This window comes from Anolis sagrei, chromosome 3 (genome assembly GCF_037176765.1).
Source record: "Anolis sagrei isolate rAnoSag1 chromosome 3, rAnoSag1.mat, whole genome shotgun sequence".
NCBI classification, from domain to species: domain Eukaryota; kingdom Metazoa; phylum Chordata; class Lepidosauria; order Squamata; family Dactyloidae; genus Anolis; species Anolis sagrei.
Genome location: NC_090023.1, coordinates 138,279,477 through 138,306,507, shown reverse-complemented (window position 1 = coordinate 138,306,507; position 27,031 = coordinate 138,279,477). Strand labels below are relative to the sequence as shown.

Below are 27,031 nucleotides of genomic sequence, written 5' to 3'. Positions count from 1 at the left end.
CAAAGAACACATTATACATTGCTACTATTCACTCCTAGTGGCACGTTTTCTTATCAATTTTAAGTGTCAGTGGTGAAATTACACTACTGGAGAAATTACGCTGTTCAGCTGGTATTGCATCACCTGACATCCATTGGGAAGTAGCTGTCACTGGTGAAAGGACCAAGGCATTGACATCTCCAGCTGATCCTCTGTTCAGATACCAGTCAACATGCCAATGCCTTAAATGAAGAAATACTTCCTAACATCTACAGAGATACTCGCAGAAACACCTCAGCAAGCTAGAGTCCAGAAGTAGCAGGCTACAATACGGAACCTCAATCAGTGGCTGAGACCAGATGAGAAACTCCCTCCTGAGCACACAGAAGGCTGGATGACCTGGAGGGCACTGAACAGACTGTGCTCTGGCACTACAAGATGCAGAGCCAGTCTTCAGAAATGGGGCTACAAAGTGGAGTTCATGACATGTAGGTGTGGAGTAGAGCAAACCACAGACCATTTACTCTAATGCAGCCTGAGTCCTGCCACATGCACAATGGAGGACCTTCTTAGAGTGATACCAGAGGCATGCAAAGCAGCCAGCTCTGGTCAAAGGAAATTTAGAATAATGCCAATGTGTTTTTTTTACTTTATTTGTTGTTTTTTATACATTATACTGTATTCTCAATTCACTTCTGACATGATAAATAAGTGCCAGTTCCTCCAACTTGGCACTTTCCCAATGTGCTGAACCACAAATGGCTGGGGATAGTGTGATTTGTAGTGCAAAGCATCTGAAAACAGCTTCTTGACTTATATGTGCCCGGTGATGTCCACCAAAAGTAATGAGACAACTACTAGGTAAGAAATGACAACTTGCTGTCATATTCATTGTCTGGTGAAAAGGTGAGGAGATCAGGAAAAGTGTCCATATTATCTTTTCATGGGATTTTGCTGAGAAAGAATGAAAACGTGAGCAGTATCAAGCCACTATGAAATAACACTGATTTCAGAGAAAACTTTTTAAGTACACCCTTAACTTTCTCGATGACATCAGTGTGATGTAGTCTGCAATCATTTACCTAATAGTGTTAAATCAGATTTACTTATGAGTAAACATGCATACTAGTCATAGTAGCCATCGAAGCACACTTGTTAGGCAGGGCATTCCATTAAAATCAATGCTTCTGACTTCAGTATAGAAATGCTGTGGGTCATTTGAGACAGCACATATGTTTGGCTGGACCATGTCCTATCCTATTAGGTGGAACCAGACATTTTACTGGCACCGCAAGGTCTGGGTCAGCCAGATGATTAATCATAGAAATGTATGATCACAAATAGCAGGGACTGTATCTGCAAATATGTCAAACTTTTCCCCAAGCTTTAAGCTCACAACAGGATTGCCTGGCTGCTAATTGGTATGTTTTCCTCAGAAGAGTGAAAATTCTAACCTTTTACTTGACAGATATGTGGGTAAAATGCCACATAACAATTTGAAGGCTTATCTACAATATGCTCTTTACCATTTTTTGTTTATGCCGGGAACTCACACACGAATATACAAACATCAGGGAAGGGGGAGAAACCAAAGAAAAGTATAAGCTAAAAGGTTGTTTCAACAAATGTTTAAACAGCCACAGGCAGCTGGCTTTCAGCAGCTATACTGAAAACAAAACAGTTTTTTATTGTCATTTTATTGTCAAATGACAATGTTTGTTCAATGATCTGAGATTGCCCACCTACTGTTTCCCTTTGTAGAATCCATATTCTTAAGGTTTGTATATGTACTGGCAGCACCAAGTAGCCAGTTTTGAGCTTAGTGTAATTTTGCCACTCAGTGTAATACTTATTTCCCCCCTCAAAGCAATGGATTCATTAACCTGAAAGAAAATGCCAGTAGTTTGGGAATGGGCCTGAGGTAATGCATCTAATGTGTTTGATCTCCCTCGAGGCATATAGCATCTAAACTGAAATTATATTGGTGTCTGTTTCAGTGGGTTGGGAAATCCATTCTGGATTTGAATCTGAACTTCAAAGGAGTTGCCTGTAGACCTTAAATATATTCCAAAAATATATTCCATCTTGGATAGTTCCTATAGATTACAGACTTTATCATATGGAGGTGATAAACTGACAGAAGCAGGATAACTTTTGCGATGTTCCCTATCACACAATGCCATCAAAACCCATTGCCAGTCTGCTATCTTCTACTGTTATTGATAGGAAAAATTTGTTAATAGCCACTGATTGTACCATGGTTCCACCACTTACATGTGTGATGTGCTTGATCCACTTCAGTGTTGGCATGCCAGCAAAAAGGTAGGATTGTACAGCTTTTCCTTCTCCCCCATTCCCTCTCTCAGTAATCAAAGGTGTTTTTTAAAAAAGAATAAACTAGAATTGGTGAAACTAAGATGTTCCTTTTTTAAAAGAACTAGTTTAAAAGCTTACTGGGCTACATAACTCCAGAAGGCCAGCATTCCCTCTTCAATAGGAAATACAATCATGGGGCAATAGAGTGGTGAACCATTGTAGTGCACCATTGAAGAGACATGTGGTTGCAAGGGTAACCATCCTAGTAAATTCCTGGGAACATTGGTCACACAGATGCCATGGGATGGCAGCTTCGTGCAAAAAAGTCCTAAATCTTGAGGTGGATTCACTACCACAATGAAAATGGAGCCACCCACTGTCTCTGATCTAAAACAGACAACCCTACCTGTGTCTCATTTTCACCCCAACAGCTCAAATAGAGCAATAACAAACCTTTTGGGAATATACTATCCTATAAGGCAGTGGTTTTTACAACCTGTGGGTCCCCAGATGTTTTGGCTTTCAACTTCCAGAAATCCTAACAATTGGTAAACTGGCTGGGATTTCGGGGAGTTGTAGGCCAAAACATGTGGGGGCCCACAGATTGAGAACCACTGCTATAAGGCATACGTTGATGGTATTTGTTTAATGAAACATGCTTAGAATGGCACAGTAAATAAAAAAGACATTGCTGCTCTGCCACGTTGTCCACGTACATCTATGTGGAGAGAATACCTCCCACAGCTTACAAGGAAAAAGCTGTTCAAGAGGCTGCTTTGCCTTGTTTCACACATTGCTCTTTGTGAGAAAAGGGGATAAAGGCAAATGACTCTGTCCACTGATAGTTTTGACCCCACTAACTTTGGCTTAGGACGCACCCCTTCTTGCATAAGATTCTTTCAATAGGCTTTCATTGGGAGTCAGCACCACTGACTTTGCAAATGAATTCTGATCCATTTGAAGGTGTCTACGTCTTGACCATTTTTACATTAATCCTAAACTGCATTGACACACTATTCCCTCTTGGATCTGGATTATTTTGAAATGTTAAGTAGCAGTTAAATGGCAGTTAAATAGCATCTGTGTGGAATAATTTTAATTACTACCATTATGAAAGTTATTTGTTCATTCCCGTCAGGGTCAACCTAGCTCAGTGTAAAATTAGGTAAGGGTGGAAAGAGAGCAATGGAGGTATGCCTTAGAAAGCAAAATAGCATCTTAAGAAAGGCAAGGGGAGAAAGTGTTAATCTTCGCCTTCCTATGGTAGTCCCAGTGCTGCTAAGCCTTTCCAAGTGCCTAGCTACCTTTCCATCTATAATTCCTTAATCGCATTTCATAATTTATCTATTCTTTTTGTATCCTGCATTCCTTTCAGAATTGGGGCCCGAGACAACACACAATGCTACCTGAACACACAGAGGTAAACTGCAAGTACAGTAAAACACAAGGTATAATGTTAAAATGTAACAACATGGGTGATTGCTTTCTAACTGGTTATTTTAAAAAAATAAAACAATGGGAAAATATTGCATTATATTTAAATTTTGGTACTGTTTTCTTGACTGAGAGTTGATAGCTAGTTAACCAGGTTGCTAGTTTGAAGAAGGGGTTTCTCATCAGGTTGGCTTCAAGTTTTGGGGAGCCTATGAATGAAAGACTTCTATAAGCCCCAGCCTTGCTCAGTTCTCATAAACTCCAGGCCATGCTTTCTTTTATTGACTTAATACTTCTGTAATATCATCTTCCCTTTTCCTTTTGTCTTCCACTTTGCTTTTTTGTGTTTCATGATCAACTTTCTAGGCAGTCAAAATGCCTCATGACTTGCCCAAAATAGAAGAGCCTAGGTTTAGCTATTTTGGCTCCTAATGAGACTTAAAACTAGATTTGGCCCATCTGTCTTTTTTGATGGTCCATGAAATCCACAGAATTCTGATCTAGTGCCATGTGTTCTTTCAGCTTGCAAAGGCTTGTACAGAAATTGATAATACTATGACATGGGTAATCCTGATTTGGATATCTAATGATGTATCTGTATTCTGTGCACTTGAAGAGCTCATCTAGTTCCTTCATATGACCTTGCAAGCCTTAATCTTCCGGTTGCTTGACTACAGTGTCCATTGTAATTTATGATTGTATGAAAAAGCCTTTAATTATATCAATGTTGTCTTCATCCACTTTAATATTATGTAAATATTCTGAGGTCATTATTTTCTCTCTTTTTTAATGTTCCAGTGTGTTGTGGTTGGTTGGTTATTTTAACATCCGTATTGCAACATCTTGACATATAGTTCAAGTCCACAAAAAAGAGCAGGATTTTTGGAACCTGGTTTTTCTTCATTGACTTTCATCAATAGTTATTCTGAGTTTTGCTATTTTCTGCTTTTAAAGAGGACATCTATATATCTTAAATTGTTCTCTTCCTTTATCCAGTTTTCACAACTCCTTCTTCTGAGTCTAATCCTGCTTTTGAATTTTGTACTTTCAATATAAAATAAAGCAGACTTGTTAGGCCTTTTTAAAAAATGCAACCTATTCTCCCATATTTTGTCTTAACAATGGTCATTAGGAGTATAAGATGTACATCAGAACAATCAAATGTTGTGGCACACACATATCTTTTAGAGCCATCCATAATTTGCATGCTCCACCAATCAAATATTTTGTTATAATTCATAAAGCATAAATTAATTTGCTTCTGGAATTACTTTGTGCTCTCCATTAACTAATGTATGTTTTCAATATGATCTCTAGTGCCTCTTCATTTTTGAACCCAACCCAAACATCAGGCATTTCCTAATCTACATAAGGTAAAAGTTTTGTTGTAAAAAATTGAGCACCACTTTGCTTGCACAGTGTTATGCTGATTGTACCTTTTAATCTTGAAGATCTCAACAACTCTAGCCTTTTATCATGCTTGTCACCAGTATTTCTTTTTGCAGTTTGGATATATGCATACCACTTTAAAGTATTTTAAATGCAGTGCTTTTGCAAGTGTAATTCCAGAATGTCCAAATCTACCTCTGCAAGAGCCTTTGCAAATGAGTGCTAATAGATTAGACAGTTTACATCAAACAACACTGTTATGAAGGCCCATCACCCAATGTAATAGAAAAGAAATCCAGAGAGATTGGGTCCAAGTCCTCAATCCTTACTCAAACTATAAATGTATACTTTGCAGGTATCCTACAGAGTTTTATGAGAATGTTCCTTGAGAAACGGCAAATCTAAAATATTTTTAGAAAATATAATTAATATATTAATAACCAAAATAACTTACAAGCTTTGAAGGACCCTTCTTCAGGAATAACGTTTTTGTGAATAAAAATAAAAATAGCAAAAAAGGAGAAGTTTTAGCAGTGCAATATAGAAGAGCCCCATGTTAAAATAGAGTTTCCTTGTATGACTTGCAAGATTCCATGTATTTCATGGACTCATGGAAATATGTCTAGGTTTCAAATTTATAACGAGCCCATAAAAACAGCACTTGAGCTTTATACTCTGTCACTGTTTATATGGTGGATCAAATCTAAGAAAACATGTTTACAGGAGTTGGTAAACAGCTAACACACTGCTTTATTCTGATTGATTGAGATCAGTGGGAAGTCTTTAGCTTGGTGCTATAATCTCCTTGGTAAAGCAAACACAAGGATGAGAGTGCGTCTTTAGATGTGTGCTCATAAATGACGTGTGCTCACAGAATTCTGGCGAATATCATACATAGATCCAGAACAAGGTAGCTATTGATTTAAATTACAATACAGTATTATTATGAACAATTCTTGAATCTAATCTGAAAAAGACAAAAACAAAAATGGATTTCTACAACTTATGATGAAAAAAACCCTATATTTATATTAAAATAATGTGCTGTTAGTCCTGAATAGAATTGAACCATTGATAAATGGGATTTATCTGTGTTGATTCACCATTCACCAACTTATTTAATAGCCACCCCATCACACAGGGGGTTTTTTTGGCCCCTTACTCAACTTTGACCATGGATCCTGCTGAATACCATCACATGGCCCTTCCAAATTTGATGTCTGATGTGTCAAGAAAATGTTGCAAGAAGCTTCTTCACCAATCATGGTAAGAAATTGACTTAGGGATATCTCTGACAGAGCTTCCCACAGTTTTTAGCCTTTCCCCATTTAATGTGGAAACAGCAACACAGGAATGCGTCAATGTGCATTGCCACACTTTCCTCTGTCTGATGGGGAAGGTACAGGGCACCAATGTGCCTTGCCCCGATGCCCCTATGTGAAGGGGGAAGGAGGGAGGGAGCATAGCTCACCATGAGGCACCACACACACCTTCCGTTTTGCTGGTGATTTCCAGCAAAACAGAACAAAATGGGGGTGGGGAATCAGTATGACGAAGTCCTAGGTCTATTCACATTGCACTAACCGACAGGTCATTGTTTTTACTTACAAAGTTAACTTTTTCCCATCACAAGGTGAATTTTAATATAATTATCATTTATATATTGATAATAAATTATACAATTATGATTACATTACATTTCATATAGAGAACTGAAATGTTAGTGTTTGGGCTACAGAAACCCACCCAGTAAGGCAATATTAATTTTAGAGGTTTTACCATTCTACCAATTCTAGCCCTACACCAATCAGAAATGTTTCCAAGCTCTGAGTTCATCAAGAACTTAGTCTAATTTTAAAACCGGCTGAGAAGCAATAAAAGTATTGATACACAAGTAAAGATAGAAGCAGGTTGAGAGTTTTGACTTAAAATGCCTTTCAGCCCACCAGTGGGAAGCCCTGTCACCACAGATGTTCCACTTACAAACAAGGCAAAAAAGGGAGGGGGTTGGCGCGACCCGGATACAGCATATAGAAAGACCCTTCAGGTCCCATTACACAACTCTGCACCATGCCTGGTAAGGAAAAAGTTGCCCCCTCTTCACACCCAATCTGTGGTGAAATGGCTGGGCAATTAATATGATTACTATTCTGAGGAGATGGGGACAAAATTGTATGTTGTCCTTCTCTGTGGGATCTGTTCCCTCACCTTTCCCATGGGTATAAATTTCAGCTGAAATTGCCCTCAAAAACACATAACACTGCTTAATCAATGAGAATTATGTTGTAAAACGTCCATAAATCTTATGGACCTTGTGAGATTACCACCACCTTCCTTTTTTATTTATATGTTTTCCATAAGAATGTAAAATGAAATAAGACCCAACCACTTTATTGTGCCAGAAAAGGACAGAAAAGCCTTGAGCTGTCATTGTTAGATTCTGATGTGCTTATGTCTTTGAGGGAGTGGGCAACTTATAAACCAACATGATTTAACCCAGTTATAAGAATGGTTACAAATGATAAAACACCTGTTTATGGAAGAGTTTCAAACTCATTTGATTGCTATCATCCACACTTATGGTCCTATAATTTCACTAAAGGGCTTTCTGCCTCTTCAATTGTTTTGTTATCGTTTTAATTCATTGTATTGTATTTTATTCATATTCCACCTTTTCCTTTCTACGGATCCTGAAGCAACTTGCAATTCAATCTGAAACCAAACACAGAGTTAAAACAAAAGGTTTGTATTGTCATGTCAACCATATTGATAAACAACCATATTAAAACTATATTAGTTTAATTTAAAACAATTCAGGGCAGTTAGCATATAACTGGAATGATAAAAATACAGTCTATGTTTGTATTGGAAAACAGCACCAGTGTTCAACTATGAATGAAGAAAATTTGTCTCCTGTCTCATAACATTAGGTTTTACAGTAATCCAATGCTCTTCTGGTTGGAGTCTTCAACTCACATTTGTTAGTTATACCCACTAAACCCAGTGGGACTTACATTCCTGAGTAGATAAGAACAGCTTGGTTCATAATTTTCAATGGACTACAACTGACAAAATGTGGTCATTTGACAGATGAATTAGCTACCACAAATCTACCATCTCTAGCTTCAATGGCTTTAAAAAAAGGAACAGACAAATCCATGAAAAAAAAAGTCTATCAACGACTATTTGCCATAATCACTAAATAGACATCAGTCTATATATTAGGAACATAGCAGCCATAGTAGGCATGCAACCCTATTTGCTTTGCTGAAGATTCCTAAAACACTGGTCACTGTTGGAAATCCAAGATTTGTTTTTCATTTTCCAATATATTTTATAATTGAGGCACATGGGAAAATGTGCATGATATGTGTAAAGGTTAACATTTGCAGAGATGAAGGGAATGCCTCTCATGCTTACTATATTTTATTTATATTCTGCCTTCTTCCCTGTGCAGGACCTAGAATTATTTATAACATAAATTGTGGTATATAGCTTCAACCAATCCTAATAACAAAACAAACCAAACAAATAATTAAACCCAATTAGACCAAAAATCATATTTTTTAAAGCAATGAATTAAAATATGTAACATAACAAGTGAGAGAAAAAAAAGCATAGCATCCTTCACATTGTAAAGCAATTACAAGGTAAATCTTTGTGTCCATGGGAGGATATTCTCTCTGGATATGAGAGACCATAGATAATAGCGAACCCTATTGAAATGAGGGAGTTAAGTGACAAAATACCATAGAGTTACTCTGGGGAATCTAGAAAATGCTTAGAAAGAACATAATTTGTCTAATAATAAAACAATGGCTACCAGTCATGCAGATGTGAGAGCGGTCATTGTGTACTGGCAAACCACACTCCAAATAACAGGTCTGTTGATCCGAGAGACACAAATTGGAGAGGCAGCCTAGTCTAATGTGGGAAGAAGTACTTCAAACTCAGCCGCTAAAGTGGCCCCTCTGATTAGTTCCCACCAAATGGGTCTGTGTTGGTGGTCAGACAGAGAGAAGCATTTCCCCAAGGATCTCAAAGACAGCACCACATGGGAGAGACATGTTCCTTCAAATAGTCAGACAGGTTGGATTCTGGATAATATCCCAAGGTGATATCTACTCACTACTATCACTACTCCAGTTGAGTGGGAGTTTGAGATGTTTGGAGTAATTACATGGTAAAAAAAAAACAGTAGATAGTTTGGAAAGAAGGAAGGAAGAAAGAGGAATTGCCATTCCTTTTTCATAATTTGCAAGTTGGCTATTTTATTTCAAAGGACCATATAAACTAGACTATGGACACAGATGTATCTCCACAGACAAATAAAAACTGCACAGTATAATGGAGTCTGACATAAATAATTTATTTGTTTCCACTCCACACACCTAGTAGAGCAGTTAGGTAGCCTTTGCACTTCTCAGCAGCAAGACAGTGCTAGTCATAAGAGAACACTCTTTACTTTGACATATTTCATATACCTCACCCTGTGTGTTTAGCTATTTATTTGTCATCTATCTCTATCTCTATTTCTTTCTCTATACTATGAGTGGTTATTCCTATATGATAAGACACAGTGTCACCTCCACAACCTTAGGATCATTTGGGACTGTGCAAACCTTTGAGGGTATGCCAACACATTCCAAGTTCTTGCTGATCTTAGGGTCAAATCACATATTATGAAGAGTGCACATTAGGGTTCTGCTATCGTGGGAAAACCTTGCCCTGTTTAGTGTCCCTGCTTTTGTTGGGGCTCCTGATCCATTTTTGGAACCTCCTGAAATTGGGAGGGTAGATAATATCTGTTTTCGATTTGGGACCTCAAAAATCAGACTATTATGGGGGGGGGGGGTTTCCCACCCACTGGCTCCCGTTCCAAGAGGGTGCTTCCATTCCTCTTACCTGGCGCCTGCTGTTTCTACTCTAGAGTAAGAGGCACTCAGCTGTAGGCACTGGCAGTCACGTATGCTTTCCAGGCCTGCCTGCACACCATGCCATACATGTACCCTCCTTGGAGAGAGAGTGTGTATGTAGTGTGCCATGGAGACAGGCCTTGAAAGTGCATGTGCCTGGCAATGCTTCCAGCCACAGTAAGAAGCATTCAGCTGCAGATATGCTCTGGGCCCCCCTGCATGCCCCTCCCCCATACACACACACTCTCTTTCGAAGGCAAGAAGGCAAGTTCAGCTCCAGACAAAAGCAGGCTTTTGTGTCAAGCAGATTTTTGTGTGGGGAGGGAGTTTTCCATTTCATGCTCTCAACGAAATGGAAGACATGAAAGAAATGATAGAAATAGTAGGAATAATTTGTGCACACAACACTAGTCTATATCCCTCATAAATAAGTCACCAATCATGCAATTCAGTCACAGACGTGCTTCAGAAATATGAGTTGCACATTATTCCCAAGTTTACCTTCTTAAAACCAGTCACAAATCAAAGAATAGTAAATGAAAGATACAGAGGTGGAGGAAGGTGTGTGATGTGAGAAACAGGCCTCTTTCTTCTAAATAAGTACTAGGTACACATTTAGATTTACATCTAGTTTGTATCCCTAGTTCGGCCTCTACATTGTGGCAGGAAATGTCAGGAAGAAACTAAAGTTCCTTCTCTCTTAGGACACATCTACACTGACTATACTTAGGTCAATGTGTCCCCTAAATAGCTTTGCATCAGCTAACAACCAACCTGGCTTGATTTGCCTTCATCTGTTGCAAAACTGCTTAATGCTGCTTTCCCCTGGGTTAAAGCTAACTCAGAGGAAAGCCCAAATCCAGAGGCATGATTTATATTGTCCCCTGAGATTTGGCCTTTCAAGGAAGTTGACCTTGTTCCTAAATGAAACTGGCCACAGCTGTCTTGACAGCCATCCCATTCTCTCATGCTGAAACAGCCCAGAGATGCAGGATGGCATTCCTATCCCATCCCTCCTTTGGTTTGTGACCTTCCCCAGCCACACAAGCACCTATCTAGCCATTGGTGGCTTTAGTGACTGCCACACAGGTTGACATTAGGCAGACTGCCTGAAAACATCAAATAGTTGGGGTATTGCAACTGCCACCTGTTGACACAGGAGAGAGGGGCCTTTGGGTTCCCTGCCCATTGACATTGAACCATGTCGGTAATGCTGGATTGAGACCACTTTGCAGGTCAGTATAGAAGGGCCCCAAGGTTTTTTTTGTTTTACATAGGAAGTTTTCAGACCTGACAAGGTATTTATGCAGTGGAATAAACTGCTAAAATCCTGAGGTAGTAGAGGAGACTGTGTCATTTAAAACTGCAGGTGGCAGACAGTAATTTCTGAAAACTTTGTTGACATAAAATAAATTCACCTGCAAATGAAAAGAAAACAAAGGTCCCATCACATCAGGGAGAACAGCTCCAGTGAGAGCAGTCTGCTTCCTATTGTGCTATTTTTCTATTCAAAGGGTCTTTTAAAAAAAGATCAATGCATGTTGTTATTTATTTAATTAAAGCATTTTTCATTCCATTCTTCAGAGAAAAATGTTTCCAGGTCCATAAAAAAGAATCTCTGCCCTCAGGCTCATGATCTAAAACACAAGACATAATAGGGAAAGGCAATGCAGGGAGGGAAATTGGAATAGAGGAAGGGAGCAGGATCAAATTCAGAAGACCATCTGGGATGGGAAAAGGGTAGAATGGCTACTGTTGGGTGTCAGTTGAGGAAACATCAAAGGCTGATATTCTTTCCAGAGAGCTAGCACTTCCCTTCTCTTCCTCTGAAGCTATCATTCAAAATCGTGCAGTTCTGCTTCCTCAGACTGTTCTGCCATCTCATGGACCTAACACAGGCTTCATTCTGATCCTCTCCGATCAACAGGCAACAACAAAACTTCTATAATGGTAGGTCTGGTTAGAAAGACTTCTAAACTTGGTGTCAGTAGAGACATAAATTTCCTTGTATGGGGCTGCCTGAGTGTAAGGATCCTTGGGGGAAAGCTTTCTCCCTGTTCCAGGCATACTTGATGAGGACACAGGAGAGATGCATAAATAAATAAATATTGTTCATTTATACAAATGTCATTTCTGTGAAAAACACACAAATATTTTTGGGCAGAATAATTCCCCCAAAGACTTAATAAAGTGCAATGAATCTTTTCTACCACTGCAGTTTTCTCACAGTGGTTTCTTGAGTGAGAAGAAGACCATTATTCTGCCAGAAAATTAATAATAGCATATATTCTTCTATCCCTATTCTTCACACACTATGAATTTTGAAGACTTTTACAATTGTTGGATTTTGCACAATATCTTATCTGGCCCAGGGCACTACTCACTCCAACAAAAATGAATTGATTTCTTTGTCAGAAGTGTAATGTGCACTGTAAGCTGGAGGGTTCCAGAATTTAAGGGTCTTTCCATAACATGCTGATGGGTATAAGTATGGGAGGACAGACAGTTCCTCCCACAAATAATAATAATAATAATAATAATAATAATAATAATAATAATAATAATATCTTTATTTATACTTTGTCCCACCTCCCAGAAGGACTCGGCGTGGCTTGCTACCTACCTTGATCAGTCATGTCCATACTGCCCAAAGTGTGGTCAATTTTTTTGATTTCATTAGATGTTCAGCTGAAACTCTTTATGATTTTTTTCCATCCTGTGCTTTGACTAGGCCTGACTATCACTTCCTGCTCCGTCTTCCTTGTGTGGAGGAAAGAAAGAAGGAACAAGTTACACTAAAATGCACCTCCAAATGCCAGTTGAGTGTGGCTGGTTTCACACACTGTTGGCAGGGAGACAAACACATAGAGGAATCCCTGTGTTAAAACCAGTTGCTGGTTGGTTAGAACTGTAAAGATTTCTTTCCCTCACAGCCTCTTAGGAGAGGGCTTGGAACACAGTAGACAGGGCTCACTGGTGGCTCTAATTTGTAGTTCTGCAAGTAAATCCCCCCCCCCCAATAGTCATGGATTCTGCATTTACAGTTTCAACCAACCAAGGCTTGAAAATATATAAAAATATTTTTTCAAAAAAACAAAAACAAATAGTGATTTTACCATTTTATTGCAATACTGCATATAATTGGGATTTGACCATCCACATGGAGTAGTGGTTCCCAACCTTGGTTTGTGGACCACCAGTGGTCCACAAGAATGGAAATATGGTCCATGGTCTCACCCTTACTATACCGTTGCCTTGAAACCATGCGGCAACAAGAGCAACTGGTCTCATGAAAATCTCTTATAGTGCTGAGGCAACAGGGATGTCGGGAGGGGAGAAACTGACTACACATGAAAGATTACTCTTACCAAATCAGCTCTAGATTGCTAATTATTATTAATTTTTTTTTGTGGCCAAGCAGATGGCGACTACTGGATCGTGTATGTTCTGTATCAGAAAATAGAGCTGATGCTGTCTATCCAATGCAATTTTCAGAATCAGCACCCCAAATAACCAAACTGAATCTAAAGTTGACCAAAAACTGATTCATGACTCTGTTGGCACTAATGTTGGAGAGTAGTCCCTGGTCAAGTGGTCCCAGATCAAAAAAAAGGTTGGGAACCACTAACATGGAGGATCGTGGAGTCACAGTACTCTAGATGTCAGTCTAAACTATCCAAGGTGCTGGACAAATCTCCAAAAGATGTGATTTGTCTAACTTTGATTAACATCAGAAACTCTTTTATTCTACACAGTTATGCTGTCATGATTCCTCAGTAAGTCCCATAATGAAATCCTGTGGAATCATCTGGTTTGCAGTTTGTTCAGAGTCACCAAAGGGATGCCCTGGTTGAGAAATCTAATCATCTCTGCCTAAATCGCCAAACCCAGGATTCTGTAAGATGTTGCCATGGCAGTTCATGCAAAACAGGAGCAGCCAGCTATGATTGGCAGAATTCTGAGACATCGTTGGTCAGATTCTTCCTGTAAGACTGATAGGCTGGAGATTTCTCCTTCAGCGAAGTGACTTTGGGATTTATCTGGCCATTGAAGAATACTACTATGTGTCAGACCTGGATTAAGCCTCTTTGTTCAATCAAACAGCTGGAAGTATATAATCTGCCTGTGTGGGATTCTGGCACAATGTATATGCACCAAGGGCTTTTCTTCTCTTTGTGTAAGCATCATTTGAAGATAATCCAACACCTGAGTTATACTGATGCAAGTTATTTTATATTTTGGGCAGCTTTCATTGCATGGAAATTCTTTTGAAGTAGTATACTTTCTGTACGTGTGAAGGAAGCACTTTCCTTACCCCTATTTTCTTTTATCAGTATACAACCCAATATCCACAGGGTATGCATTCCACAACCTCCTGTGATACCTGAAAACATAAATAATAGTGAACCCTGTACATTGACTATGGGCCCCAACTACACTGCATTTTAAACAGCATTATATAATCAGTGCATACTCATATAATGCAGTTTATAAAGGAGGGTGACTGAAATGATCAAAGGTCAGGAGGCCATGCCCTATGAGGAGTGGCTTAAAGATCTGTGGATGTTTAGCCTGCGGAAAAGAAGGTTGAGCAGACATGTTGAAATATCTAAAAGGGGGTCATAAGGAAGAGGGAGAAGGCTTGTATTCTCCTGCCTTGGAGACTAAGACTCAAAGCAATTGTTTCAAATTACAGGAAAGGAGATTCCACTTGATCATTAGGATGAACTTGCTGATAGTAAGAGCTGTTCAGCAGTGGAACTCACTGCCTCAGACTGTGGTGGAAACTCCTTCTCTGGAGAGTTTTAAACAGAAGCTGGATGGCCATCTGTCAGGGGTACTTTGATTGTGTTTTTCCTCCACTGCATGGGGTTGGACTGGATGGTCCACATAGTCTCTTCTAATTCTATTATTCTATGATTCTATGGCCTACACTTGGACCAAAAATATGTCATAGAACCATACCTAGTCTTGATCTATATTTCCATAAAATGCAGTTTGAAATGCATTATAATTTCAGTAAAGACCAGGCACGGACAAACTTCAGCCCTCCAGGTGTTTTGGACTTCAACTCCCACAATTTCTACCAGCCTACCAACTGGGAGTTGCAGTCCAAAACACCTGGAGGGCCAAAGTTTGCCCATGCCTGGTGTAGACCCACATAACACAGGTTGAACTGGACTGCATCATATGAGCCTACATGAGGCATGAGCAAACTTTCTAACTTGGGGACCACATGGCTGGCTGGAGTGGGATGGGCAGGCCGGGAGGGAGGGGGTTCTCCCCAAGTCCCCTCCCTGCCCTTTCCTCCCTTTCCTCTTTTATTTTGGGGGCAGAAAGTGAAAGAAAGATAGGAAACATTTGGATTCCAAAATGGTTAGCCTTGGTCAGGATGAGATGGTGGACGAGAGAGAAAAAGTGTATCCATTAGACCATGTACTGCCTACTCCTGATATATAATCCTAGAATCCTAGTCCAATCCGCTGCCATGCAGGAAGGCACAATCAAAGCACTCCTAATAGACTGCCTCTGCTGGAAAGCCTCCATCACACTCCAAGGCAGCCTATGCCACTCTCCAACAGCTCTTACTCTCAAAAAGTTATTCCTAATCTTCTCAGTTGAATCTCTTTCCCTGCCATTTGAAACCATTGCTCCTTTGTGCCTTGGTCTCTAGAGCAGGAGAAAATGAGTTTCCCCACCACCACCCCTCCTCAATGGGACATCTTTTCAAATCTTGAAACAAGGTTGTCATGTTCCCTCTCTACCTACCTAAACGTCTCCCAGGAGGAAAGGAGGAAGGAAAAAGAGAAGGAAGGGAGGAAGAGAAAGATGGAAGTAGTATAAAGATGGAAGGAAGGGAATAGAGGGAGGGAGGAAAGATAGAAGGATGGAAAGACAAAAGAGAGTGAAGGAAGGAAGGATAAAGCGAGAGTGGGAAGGAGGGAGGAAAGAGGGAAGGAAGAAAGGATGGAAGGGTGGAAGGGAGGGAAGGAAGGAGGGAGGGAGGTAGAGAGAAAGAGGGAGAAAGAGGAAAGAAGGGAGGGAGGGAAGGGAGAATAGGATGGTGAGAGAAAGGAGATCCTGAGAAAAGAGCCTAAGGGATTGCATCTGCCCTTCCCCCAGGGGCCTAGGTTTGCCCATACCTGCTCTACACTGAACATATAATGCGATTGAAACTGCTCTTTATGGCACTATAGAGCCAGCCCTAGAAAGGCCCACATACATTTCCAGGAGGAATGTTTTTGAGTTACATATACCTTAGGAATTTGATATCTGCAAAAGGGCCCTATACTCACCACTCTTGGTCTCAGGCTCCCTGGCTCCTTATTAGCAAAGCTGCCCCAAAGGTAGCAGTGTGGACTGGGTCCACTAGAGGGAGCCCAAACCCAATTGCAGTAGGGTTCCCCTGCCCCCACTCCCGAAAGAGGAAAGACAAACACAGGATGGACCTGGATGTATTAAGAAACGAAACAAATTGGGGAAGCGGCGGGGGGCATCTCAGGAAAGCTCACAGGCGCTGTTTTGTTGTGTCTCGATGGGAGCGGATAAAGTTTGCAGGAACGGCTGGCGCATTAAAAAAGACTGCAATGGGGAAAAAGGGAGGGAAGGAAGGAAGAGGGAAGGAAGGAGGCAGGGAGGAAAGGAGAAAAGGAAGAAAGGAGGGAAGGAGGGAGAGAAGGAAGGGAAGGAAGGAGGGACGGAGGGAAGGAAGGATGGAAGGAAGGAAGGAAGGAAGGAAGGAAGGAAGGAAGGAAGGAAGGAAAGAACGAAGGGAGAGAAGGGGGAAGGAAGGAAGAAAGGAAGACTGAGGGAGGGGGAAAAGAAGGAAGGAAAAGGAGGGAAGGAAAGATGGGAGGGAAGGAAGCAAGAAGGAAGGGAGGGTAGGAAGCAAGGAAGGAGGAAAGGAAGGAAAGAAGGGAGGGAAGGAAGGAAGCAAGGAAGGAGGTAAGGAAGGAAGGAGGAAGAGAAGGGGAGGAAGGACAGAGGGAAGGAAAGAAGAATGAGGGGGGGGCAAAGAAGGAAGGTAGAAAGGAGGGAAGGAAGCAAGGAAGGGGGGAAGGAAAGAAGAAAGAAGGAAGGGAGGAAAGAGACGGGGAGAGAAGGAATGGAGGGAGGGAAGGAAGGAAGGAAGGGGGGAAGGAGGTGCTTCTGACAGGTTCTCCTTGCTTTCCAGAATTGCTGGCTTTAACCAATATCCCAATCTGCCTTTAGTGCAGCTGATCTAGGACAGAAAGCACCAACATCTCCCTCCCTCATTTTCTCCCGCCTTCCCCTTACACAGCATTGGCTTGATCCTGTTGAGCGGAGGCTGCCTCCTGCCTGGCTAAACTCCCCGTTGCCAAGCCTTGAGATTGGAGTGAGAAGGGGGGGGGGGAGTGAGGAAAACTCGGTTTGAATGCAAACAAACCCACTTTCTCCTCCCCTCCTTCCTTCTCTCGCTTCTCGCTGAACCTCAGAGCCCGAGAAAAAGGACTGGGGGTCTTTAGATCCAGATTCCCTCCCCATCTGTGGATCCTTCTGGAGGGGATTGGCAATGGCCTTTCTCCCCGTTCTGAATGATTCATGCGAATCGCTTTACACGGGAGTCATTCACAATTGATAAATGGCAGCATGGCTTTCCTTTCCCTTCACGAATCCCTAGATCAATGTTTTTTATTCCCCCCAAAACCGTTAACCTTTCCTCACTTTCATTCCAACCTGGGAATTGGGGTGGGGGAAGAAGAGAAGAGGGGAAGACTATGCTGGCTGGTTTTTGTCTTTCTTCTTATGTCCGTTCCTCAAAGTTAGCAGCAACAGAAGGGGTTTTATTTTATTTTGGAGGGGAGAGGGACAAAGGGAGTGAAGCGAAACAGATTGGGAGGTCGCCATCCTGAGGGGGGTTTGCGAAGAAGAAACGAAGGGGTTGACTGAAGATTGCATTTTCCTATAGGCTGCTCAGGCTGCACGAATCCTTTTCTCTCCATCTCTCTCTTTTGAGTCTGTGATCACTGCCGCTCCATTCTCCCTCCTTCAAAACATAGAATACTTCCATCCAGACTTTGAGCCGCCAAGTTAAACAACAGAAAAGCATCAAATCCCTGGGTTGTTGAGTTTTCGGGGCTGTATGTCCATATTCCAGAAGCATTCTCTCCTGACGTTTAGCCTGCATCTATGGCAGGCATCCTCAGAGGTTGTGAGGTCTGTTAGAAACTAGGCATTGGAAACTGGACAATCCACAGATATATAAACCCAGTTTTCCTAGTCTCCAACAGACCTCACAACCTCTGAGGATGCCTGCCATAGGTGTGGGTGAAACGTCAGGAGAGAATGCTTCTAGAACATGGCCATACAATTCAGAAAACTCACAACAACCCAGTGATTCTGACCATGAAAGCCTTTAACAATGGGGTCACACACACCCAATTGTTAGTTTCCCCACATCTCAGTTCTACCACACATTCCTTTTTTATAGTAGTATCCCCAAAATAGGGTGACAGAGGAGAATCCTGGAAGTTCAGGCGAACTAGCTTAGTTCCAGGAGAAGCCTCTTTTTGTCTTGCTAGCAGTGTGTCCCCCCAAAATATGAAAGTTGTACCCATATGCAACGTTCATATGGGTTCATATGGGATTCCTTTATTGGTTTTGCCTACAAAGGACTCTCTCTCTCTCAGGAAGTGATCAGGTGTGTTTTTGTGTGTTTGGGGAGGGATTTATTTGGACTCAAATGGGATGGGATCAACAAGGAATGACAAGGAGAAGGGGGCCACTCTGCTCCTCCGTTTGTATGTCCAGAGCGAGTGCTGCTGAAGCTATCACCACAGGGTTGGACGTAGATTTTTCAGGAGCTGTCCAAGGTGCTGACTGTATTGCCAGGCTTAGACTCGCACGCTCATTGTTAGGAAAGCCTTCGACAATACATTGTTAGGAATGCTCAACGTTTCATTGGGAAACGGAGGAGTCACTCGTAATGGGGGTTAAATCTAAAGCAGCCCCTGTTGCTTCAGGGCCCTTCCACACAGCCATATAACCCAGAATAGCAAGGCAGATAATCCACATTATCTGCTTTGAACTGCGTTATCTTGAGTCCACACTGACATATAATCCAGTTCAATGTGGATTTTATAGCTGTGGAAGAAGCTTCAGGGTCCTTCCTGACAGGCCCTATCTCCCAGGATCTGATCCCAGGTTTTCTGCCTTAAACTGGATTATGTGAGTCTCCACTGCCAGATAATCTGGGATAAACAGAAAACCTGGGATCAGATGCTGGGATATTGAGCCTGTCTGGAAGGGCCCTCGGTGATACATCCTGCCTGGGGAGCCTCCCACACAGCCATATAATCCAGAAGATCAAAGCAGAAAATCCCACAATATCTGCTTTGAACTGGGTTATCTGAGTCTGCATTGGCATCTATTCCAGTTCAAAGCAGATAACGTGGGATTTTATTTAGCTGTGTGGAAGAGGCCTGGGTTTTGAGTGTACTAAAAGCGGGATTTCCCCTTAACGCCGAAAGAGAAAGTGATAGGCGGTAGACAATCCTCATCCAGCTTGGTATTCCTCACAACAAGGCTCTTTCTACCCAACCAAGAACTCTCACACACTTCTCTTCGGAGCCTAATTCACCAGGCAGGGGCGGGAGAACGGCTCCCATTGTTAAGGAGACTCGCGGAGAAAGAAAGAAAGAAAGAAAGAAAGAAAGAAAGAGGAGAGAGAGAGAGGAGACAGAAGCCAGAGGGAAGAGAGGGGAGAAAGAGAAAAGAAATAGAGGAGGGAAGAGAGAAAAAGAGAAAAGAGAGAAGTAGGAGAGAGAGAGAAGAGCGAGAGGAGGAGAGAGAGGAGAGGGAAGACAAGGGGAGAAAGAGAAAAGAGAGGAGAAAAAAGAGAAAGAGTCGAGGGAAGCGAGAGAGAAAGAGAAAAGAGAAGAGGAGAGAGAAGAAGAGAGAGAGAGGAGAGGGGAGAGAGAGAGAGAGAGGAGAGAGCGAGAGGAGAGGCAAGAGCGAGAGAAGAGAGAGGGGGAGAGAGAAGAGAGGAGAGAGAGGGAAGAGAGAAAGAACGAGAGAGGGAGGAGAGAGAGGGGGGAAAGGGATAGAAGAGGGAAGAGAGCGAGAGAAAAAAGGAGAGAGAGAATAAAAGGGAGAAAAGGGGGAGAGAGAACGAGAGGAGAGGGAAAAGAGAGCGAGAGAAGAGAGAGAGAGAGGAGAGAGAGAGAGAGGGAGAGCGAGAAAGAGAGGTGGCGGCGCCTCCACGTTGGGAGCCATAAACTCTCCCTGTCTCTCTCTCACACTCCCCCCTCCCCTTTCCTCTCTCTCTCTCTCTTCTCCAATCTGAGCCGATCTTATCAATGACACCGCAGCCGAGGGGGCTTCTAATCCCACCCCCCAGGCGCTTGGAGCCCGCTCCCGATTGGCGGCCGGACAGGGAGGCGGGTCCGCTGCCCCGGCCGCCATTGGCTGGCGGGGAATCCGTATCAATGTTTAAGCGGCGGCGTGAGGTGAATAGAGTCAGTCGGCAAGAGGCGCCGGGAGTGCGAGGGACTGGGCGGCGGGCGAGAGAGCGAGAAGCCGAGGGAGAAGCAGAGAGAGAGAGAGAGCGCGATGGCGGGAGGCCGAGGCGGCGGCGGCGGCGGCGAGGGGCCCGCTCCATCGCGGCGACTGCGGCAGAGAGCGAGGCGGCATGGCTGCTGCTGCTGCCGCTGCTGAGGCGGCCTCTCTCTCCGGCGCCTGGCTCCAGCCAACTGTTGCTGCGGCGTCATCATCGTCGTCCTTTACCTGCGGGCTCCAGATGGATTTCTTTGCAGAGGAGGGGGAAGACACGCGTCCCCTGCCTGTCGCCTGACCAAAACAACAACACCACCCCCAACACCCCCCCCCCCCAAAAAAAAAACAACAAAAAACAGAGAGTCAAGGAAAGTGATTTATTTCTTCTTCTCGCTGGAGAGACTGGACTTCAGTTTTTACAAATATTATCTGGCATAAACAGGAGAATACAACGGCTGCCCAAACTTCCCAGAGAGAGCGTGTGGGTTTCACACGTCACACTACGAAAAAGGAAAAAAATATATACCCACTGAGACTTCGGTTGTGAGGAATTGAAGCCAGTGGAAGGGGATCTGCGGGCAACACCCTCCCTCTGGGCTCCCCTTCCTGGTGTCAAAAAGAACATTCAAATACTCCTTATATATATATATTTTTCCCCAACCGCATCCTCATCTCCCCCTTTCCTTTCCATCCCTGTCCTTTCTCTGTGAGAGAGAGATTGGAGCCGCGACACGCGCCAGCAGGAACTGAATCCCGTCCTTCTATGAACCGGATTGATTGATCGATTTGGGTATTTTTTTTCCGCCTGACTCAACCCAGACTGGAAGCTGGGCATGGCTGAATGACCCTTTCTCTGGGGGGAAGGGGGGAGAAGAGTACCTACCCCCCAAATCCTCCTTGAACCAGCAATAAAACATTATCCTCCCCCTCACGAACAGATAGAGAGAAAAAACAGGCTTTGCGATCCAAAACACGGCGCGATGCAGCGAGGAAGCCTAAAGTGACTCGTGTTTGGAGGCGGCAGGGGAAGATGATGGACGGCGCTGCCTGCTGAAGGCGAAGGCTGTTTCCTTCCTCTGGCGCGTGAGTGTGTGTGTGTGTGAGTGAGTGTGAGAGAGAGGAGGAAGGGCGCGCGGTGCGCGTGTGTGGTGTCTCTCCCTCCCTCCCTCTCTGTCTGCCCGCCCCACCTCTCTCTCTTTCCCTCCCTCTCTCCCTCCCTCCCTCTCCCTTTTTTAATCTCTGCGCCCAGCCCTGAGTCGCCTGTTGATTTCCTCTCCTCGACTGGCGGAGGCAGGAAGGCACGCGTGGACGGGAGAGTCCACCACTGCAGCGGGGAAAGTGTCCGGCTCCTCCAGTCCAGACACGCTCCAGAGAGAGAGAGAGGGAACGAGAGAGAGAGAGAGAGATTGGCGATGTGGCGGCGGCGCCAGGAGCAGCAAAGGCGGAGGCGGCGGAGACTCCTGCTGCTGCTGCTTCTTCCTCGGCTCTCCCCGGCGTGCCTTTTTGACAAGCCTTGGGTGGTTTCGCCTTCTCGGTGAATCTCCGAGCCCAGCTATAAAGCAAATCCGGAGGAGGCTCGCCTGTCTCCTCAGAACACACCACCCCACACGCAGCCTCCCTCCGCTCGTGGGGAGGAACTACACATCTTCAAGAGACTCCTCATCCTTTCCAGCTCGGCTTCTCGCTTTTTTTCTTGGCGGCGCCGCAGGAGGAGCCTTCCTCTGTGTGTGTGTGTCTGCGTGTGTGTGTGCGTGTGCGTACCTCGGAGAGGCAGGCAGAGCAAGCCAAGCGGTCTCCCGGATGGCAGGCGGCGGGATGCGGACCTCCGCGGCTCCGCTTAGATCGCGGATTGCAGCAGCGGGAGAGAAGACCCCCTGAGAAGGAGGACCCCGACCAGAAGGGGAAGCCAAGCCCAGCCTGCCGAGCCGCAGCCACCTCTGTTCTCTCCTCCGACAATTGCAGCAACCCCCGCTTTGCTTTTGCTGGTTTTGTTTTTGCTGGGATTTCACCTCTCGCGTGTTTTTTAAACCCCGATTTCTCCATCTATTGACTCAGGACACCGGCAGGCATTTCTCCTGGGGTTTTGTACCGCCTCTTCCTCCTTTTCCAGACCAAAGCTTTGCCTTTTTCTCTCACCCCCCCCTCCCCCTCCTCCTCCTCCGTGAAGTTGGAACTGCAGCAGCAACAAGGAGGAGGCCAAGAGGCGGGAGAGGAAGAAAGAGAGGGGACCGAGCGGGACCTCTCACTCACTCACTCACTCACTCACTCACACCATCCTCCCCTTCCTCTGCTTCCTTCCATCGCTCAGCTCGCTCCGTCCATGGTGGCGCTGGGGCTTTGCGGATCTTCCCGAGCAACAGGTCCAGGAACTTGAAAGGAGAGCGGGAAGGGAGGGAGGGAGGGAGGGAGGAAGGGATCCCGGCTCTCGCCTGCCTGCCTGCCTTCCTTTCTTCCCCTGTGATGTCCCTCTCCGCCCGGGCCTGCCTCTGCTGCCTGGCCGTCCTCCTCCTGGGCTGGGCCCCGGCCTGGGCTCTGAAGAACCTCAACTACTCGGTGCCGGAGGAGCAAGGCGCAGGCACTGTCATCGGCAACATCGGCCGCGATGCCCGGCTGCAGCCCGGGCCCGGCGGAGGCTCGCCGTCCTCGGAGCGTCCCCGCGGCGGAGGGAAGTCCACCTTCCGCGTGCTGGAGAACTCGGCGCCGCACCTGCTGGACGTGGACGGCGAGAGCGGCCTGCTCTACACCAAGCAGCGCCTGGACCGCGAGGCGCTGTGCCGGCGCAGCGCCAAGTGCCAGCTCTCCCTCGAGGTCTTCGCCAACGACCAGGAGATCTGCATGATCAAGGTGGAGATCCAGGACCTGAACGACAACGCGCCGGCCTTCCCCTCCGACCAGGTGGACCTCGACATCTCGGAGAACGCGGCGCCGGGAACGCGCTTCCCCTTGGCCAGCGCCCACGACCCCGACGCCGCCGAGAACGGGCTCCGGACCTACCTGCTCACCCGCGACGACTACGGGCTCTTCGCGCTGGACGTCAAAGCCCGCGGCGACGGCACCAAGTTCCCGGAATTGGTGGTGCAGAAGCCGCTGGACCGCGAGGAGCAGAGCCACCACACGCTGGTCCTCACCGCCCTCGACGGCGGGGATCCGCCACGCTCCGGCACCGTCCAGCTCAACGTCCGCCTCATCGACTCCAATGATAACAGCCCTGTCTTCGAGGCGGCCTCTTATGTGGTGGAGCTGCCGGAAAACGCTCCGCTGGGCACTGCAGTGCTCGACCTCAATGCCACCGACGCCGACGAGGGCACCAACGGAGAGGTGCTCTATGCCTTCAGCGGCTACACACCTGAGCGGGTGAGGGAGCTCTTCAGCATCGACCCCCAGAGTGGCCTGATCCGTGTCAAGGGCAACCTGGACTATGAGGAGGGTGCACTGGTGGAGATTGACGTGCAGGCCCGTGACTTAGGGCCCAACCCCATCCCAGCTCACTGCAAAGTCACTGTCCGCCTCCTGGACCGCAACGACAATGCACCCTCCATTGGTTTCGTCTCAGTGCGGCAGGGGGCCCTCAGTGAGGCTGCCCCACCTGGCACTGTCATCGCCCTGGTAAGAGTCACTGACCGTGATGCTGGCAAGAATGGGCAGCTCCTCTGCCGGGTGCAAGGTGATGGTGGCAGTGGTGGAGGTGAGGGAGCCGTGCCCTTCACCCTGGAGGAGAATTATGACAACCTCTACACTGTTGTCACCGACCGGCCCCTGGACAGGGAGGTGCAGGACGAGTACAACGTGACCATCCTGGCCAGGGATGGTGGCAATCCCCCACTCAACTCCACCAAGTCCTTCACTGTCAGGATCCTGGACGAGAATGACAACCCGCCCCGCTTCAGCAAGAACCTGTATGTCCTTCAGGTGCCTGAGAACAACATTCCCGGAGAGTACCTTGGCTCTGTCTTAGCCAAGGACCCTGACCTGGGCCAAAATGGCACCGTCTCCTACTCCATTCTCCCTGGGCACGTCGGTGATGTTTCCATCTACACCTACGTCTCCGTCAACCCCACCAACGGGGCCATCTACGCCTTGCGCAGCTTCAACTATGAGCAGACCAAACACTTTGAGTTTCATGTACTGGCCAAAGACTCAGGCTCCCCCCACCGGGAGAGCAATGCCACCGTCCGTGTCACTGTCCTGGATGTCAACGACAATGCCCCTCTGATTGTCTTGCCAGCCCTGATCAATGACACTGCTGAACTCCAGGTCCCACGCAACGCTGGCGTGGGCTACCCAGTGGGCACAGTGCGTGCCTTGGATAGTGACTTTGGAGAGAGCGGGCGCCTCACCTATGAGATTGTTGAAGGCAATGAGGAGCACCTCTTTGAGATGGACCCCACCAGTGGGGAGATCCGCACCCTGCACCCTTACTGGGAAGAGCTTAGTCCTGTGGCCGAGCTTGTGGTGAAGGTCAGTGACCATGGGAAGCCCAGCCTCTCTGCAGTAGCCAAACTGATTGTGCGGGCCTTGGCTGGGCCACTTCCTGAAGCAGGGGAGCCCCAAGTGAATGGGGAGCAGCACCGACGGCCCCACTGGGACTTGTCTCTCCCCCTGATTGTCACCTTGAGCACTGTGTCCATCATCCTGCTGGCTGCCATGATCACCATTGCTGTCAAGTGCAAGCGGGAGAACAAGGAGATCCGCACCTATAATTGCCGCATTGCTGAGTATAGTCACCCCCAACTTGGTGGTGGGGGTGGAGGGGGTGGTGGTGGTGGAGGCAATGGTGGAGGCAAGGGCAAGAAGAAGAAGATCAGCAAGAATGACATCATGCTGGTGCCCAGTGAAGGGGAGGACAGTAGAGGGCCCCTGAACGTCATGAACGTGGTGAGCAGCCCTTCTTTGGCCACCTCGCCCATGTATTTTGACTACCAGACCCGCCTGCCCCTTAGCTCCCCCAGGTCTGAAGTGATGTACCTGAAACCAGCCTCCAACAACCTGACTGTGCCCCAGGGACACGTGGGCTGCCACACCAGCTTCACAGGGCAAGGGACTAACGTCACTGAGGCTCCTCCGAGCCGGATGTCCATAATACAGGTAGGAAACCTTTAGAAATTCCCTGTGGCATTCTCCTTCCCTCCTAAAGTTGCATTGTGGGGCTGCAGTGAAACCTGCCCGGAGGCATCCACATAGGTGAATCTGTGGGATCAGGGGTCACGTCTAATTCTCAGATTAGTTGTTAGGTATACCATTAAAATAATATAAAAACAAAAACAGTAGCAGAGCATTGCAGTAGCATAGAACTGGGACACATTTAAAAGCTTTAAAAACCCATTCTAGTATTTTCTAGAAGGTTTTTCTTTTTTTCCTACAGGTTTCACTGTCATGTTCCTTGGGGGAAGCAGGGGAAGGTTCAAAGAAGGCCACTGGGTGATCTACACGTCTATATACAATTGGAAATGTCTATAAATAGATATACATCTGTATATGATGTATCTTTATTTCATACTGAGGTTTAATTTAGGGCACTTTGAGATGCAGTGCATGTAGCGCTCCATTTGTGTATGTCAAAATGGACTCTGTTTGCAAAATGTATGGCTTCTTCACAGTCAGAATGCCCTATGTGTGGTTATCTCCATACAGATGGTTATTTTTGACACAGAATATTATCTCTTGGGACTCCACTGAGCCAACGCAGTTTCTTCATGGATACCAAATCCACGCTTTTTTTTTTTTGCAAAGCCACAATTTGATTTGCTCGATTAGAGTGTGGCCACATTCTAGCCCCGGTGAAACACTTCAAAGTGCCATTGATTTCCACAGAAAAGGGGTTTAAGCACATGACTAACCCTTCCATTGAAGTCAGTGGGTTTTTGATGTGTTTCATATTCACTGAATGAAACGTGATACTCCAATTTGGGTGTATAGAGTAGGTAGGCAAGTCGTTAGAGATCTGAATAAATAAATCAAAATGAAGAGCACACACATTGTGCCCTCATATAGGAAAGCTGGCTCTTGGGTGCTGCTGCTGAACCAATATTCAGATTGTTTTGCCAGGGCTGGTTCTGCAGACATTCATGCTTATTGTTGGGTGAATGCAGATCCAGAGGTGACTTGCAGGTATGAATGGCTACTACAGACTGAAGACAATAGGAACAACATTCTTTCAGGCACAATGTCATTTTGTTGGGGGTCCTTTCAGTTACCAGATCTTCAGTGCCACACTGTGCAGGTCTAGCAATGTGTTAACCAGCCTTTAGATGATAATAATAATCATAATAATCACAATAATCATAGTCCTAGACACTTGGAAAGTGTCCGACATGTGATCCAGTACAACAGGCAGCATAGTGATCTTGTTTGCTGTGTAATAATCATGTTGTATCTCAAATAATATAATAAATTTTATTTACAGACTGCCTTATCCCCCCAAAGACACTCGGGGTGATTTCCAACATGTATGGCAAACATTCAATGTTAATAGTTAGTTTATT

The 27,031-nt window shown here is 45.2% G+C and overlaps 1 protein-coding gene across 10 annotated transcripts in view; it reads left to right on the top strand.

Moving 5' to 3' along the window:
- Nucleotides 1–20,499: 20,499 nt before the first annotated feature.
- PCDH17 (protocadherin 17) overlaps nucleotides 20,500–27,031 on the top strand; it is a 175,503-nt gene continuing 168,971 nt past the window's right edge. For 6 of the 10 annotated variants that reach the window (XM_060769382.2, XM_060769379.2, XM_067466913.1 and 3 more), the window contains exon 1: nucleotides 20,500–25,634. In XM_060769382.2, the coding sequence (XP_060625365.1) occupies nucleotides 23,010–25,634 (2,625 nt within the window). In that variant the 5' untranslated portion in view covers nucleotides 20,500–23,009. Of the gene's footprint in view, nucleotides 25,635–25,911; nucleotides 26,803–27,031 lie in introns of those variants that run through there. The other 4 variants (XM_060769378.2, XM_060769377.2, XM_067466912.1 and 1 more) reach the window with 2 other exon arrangements.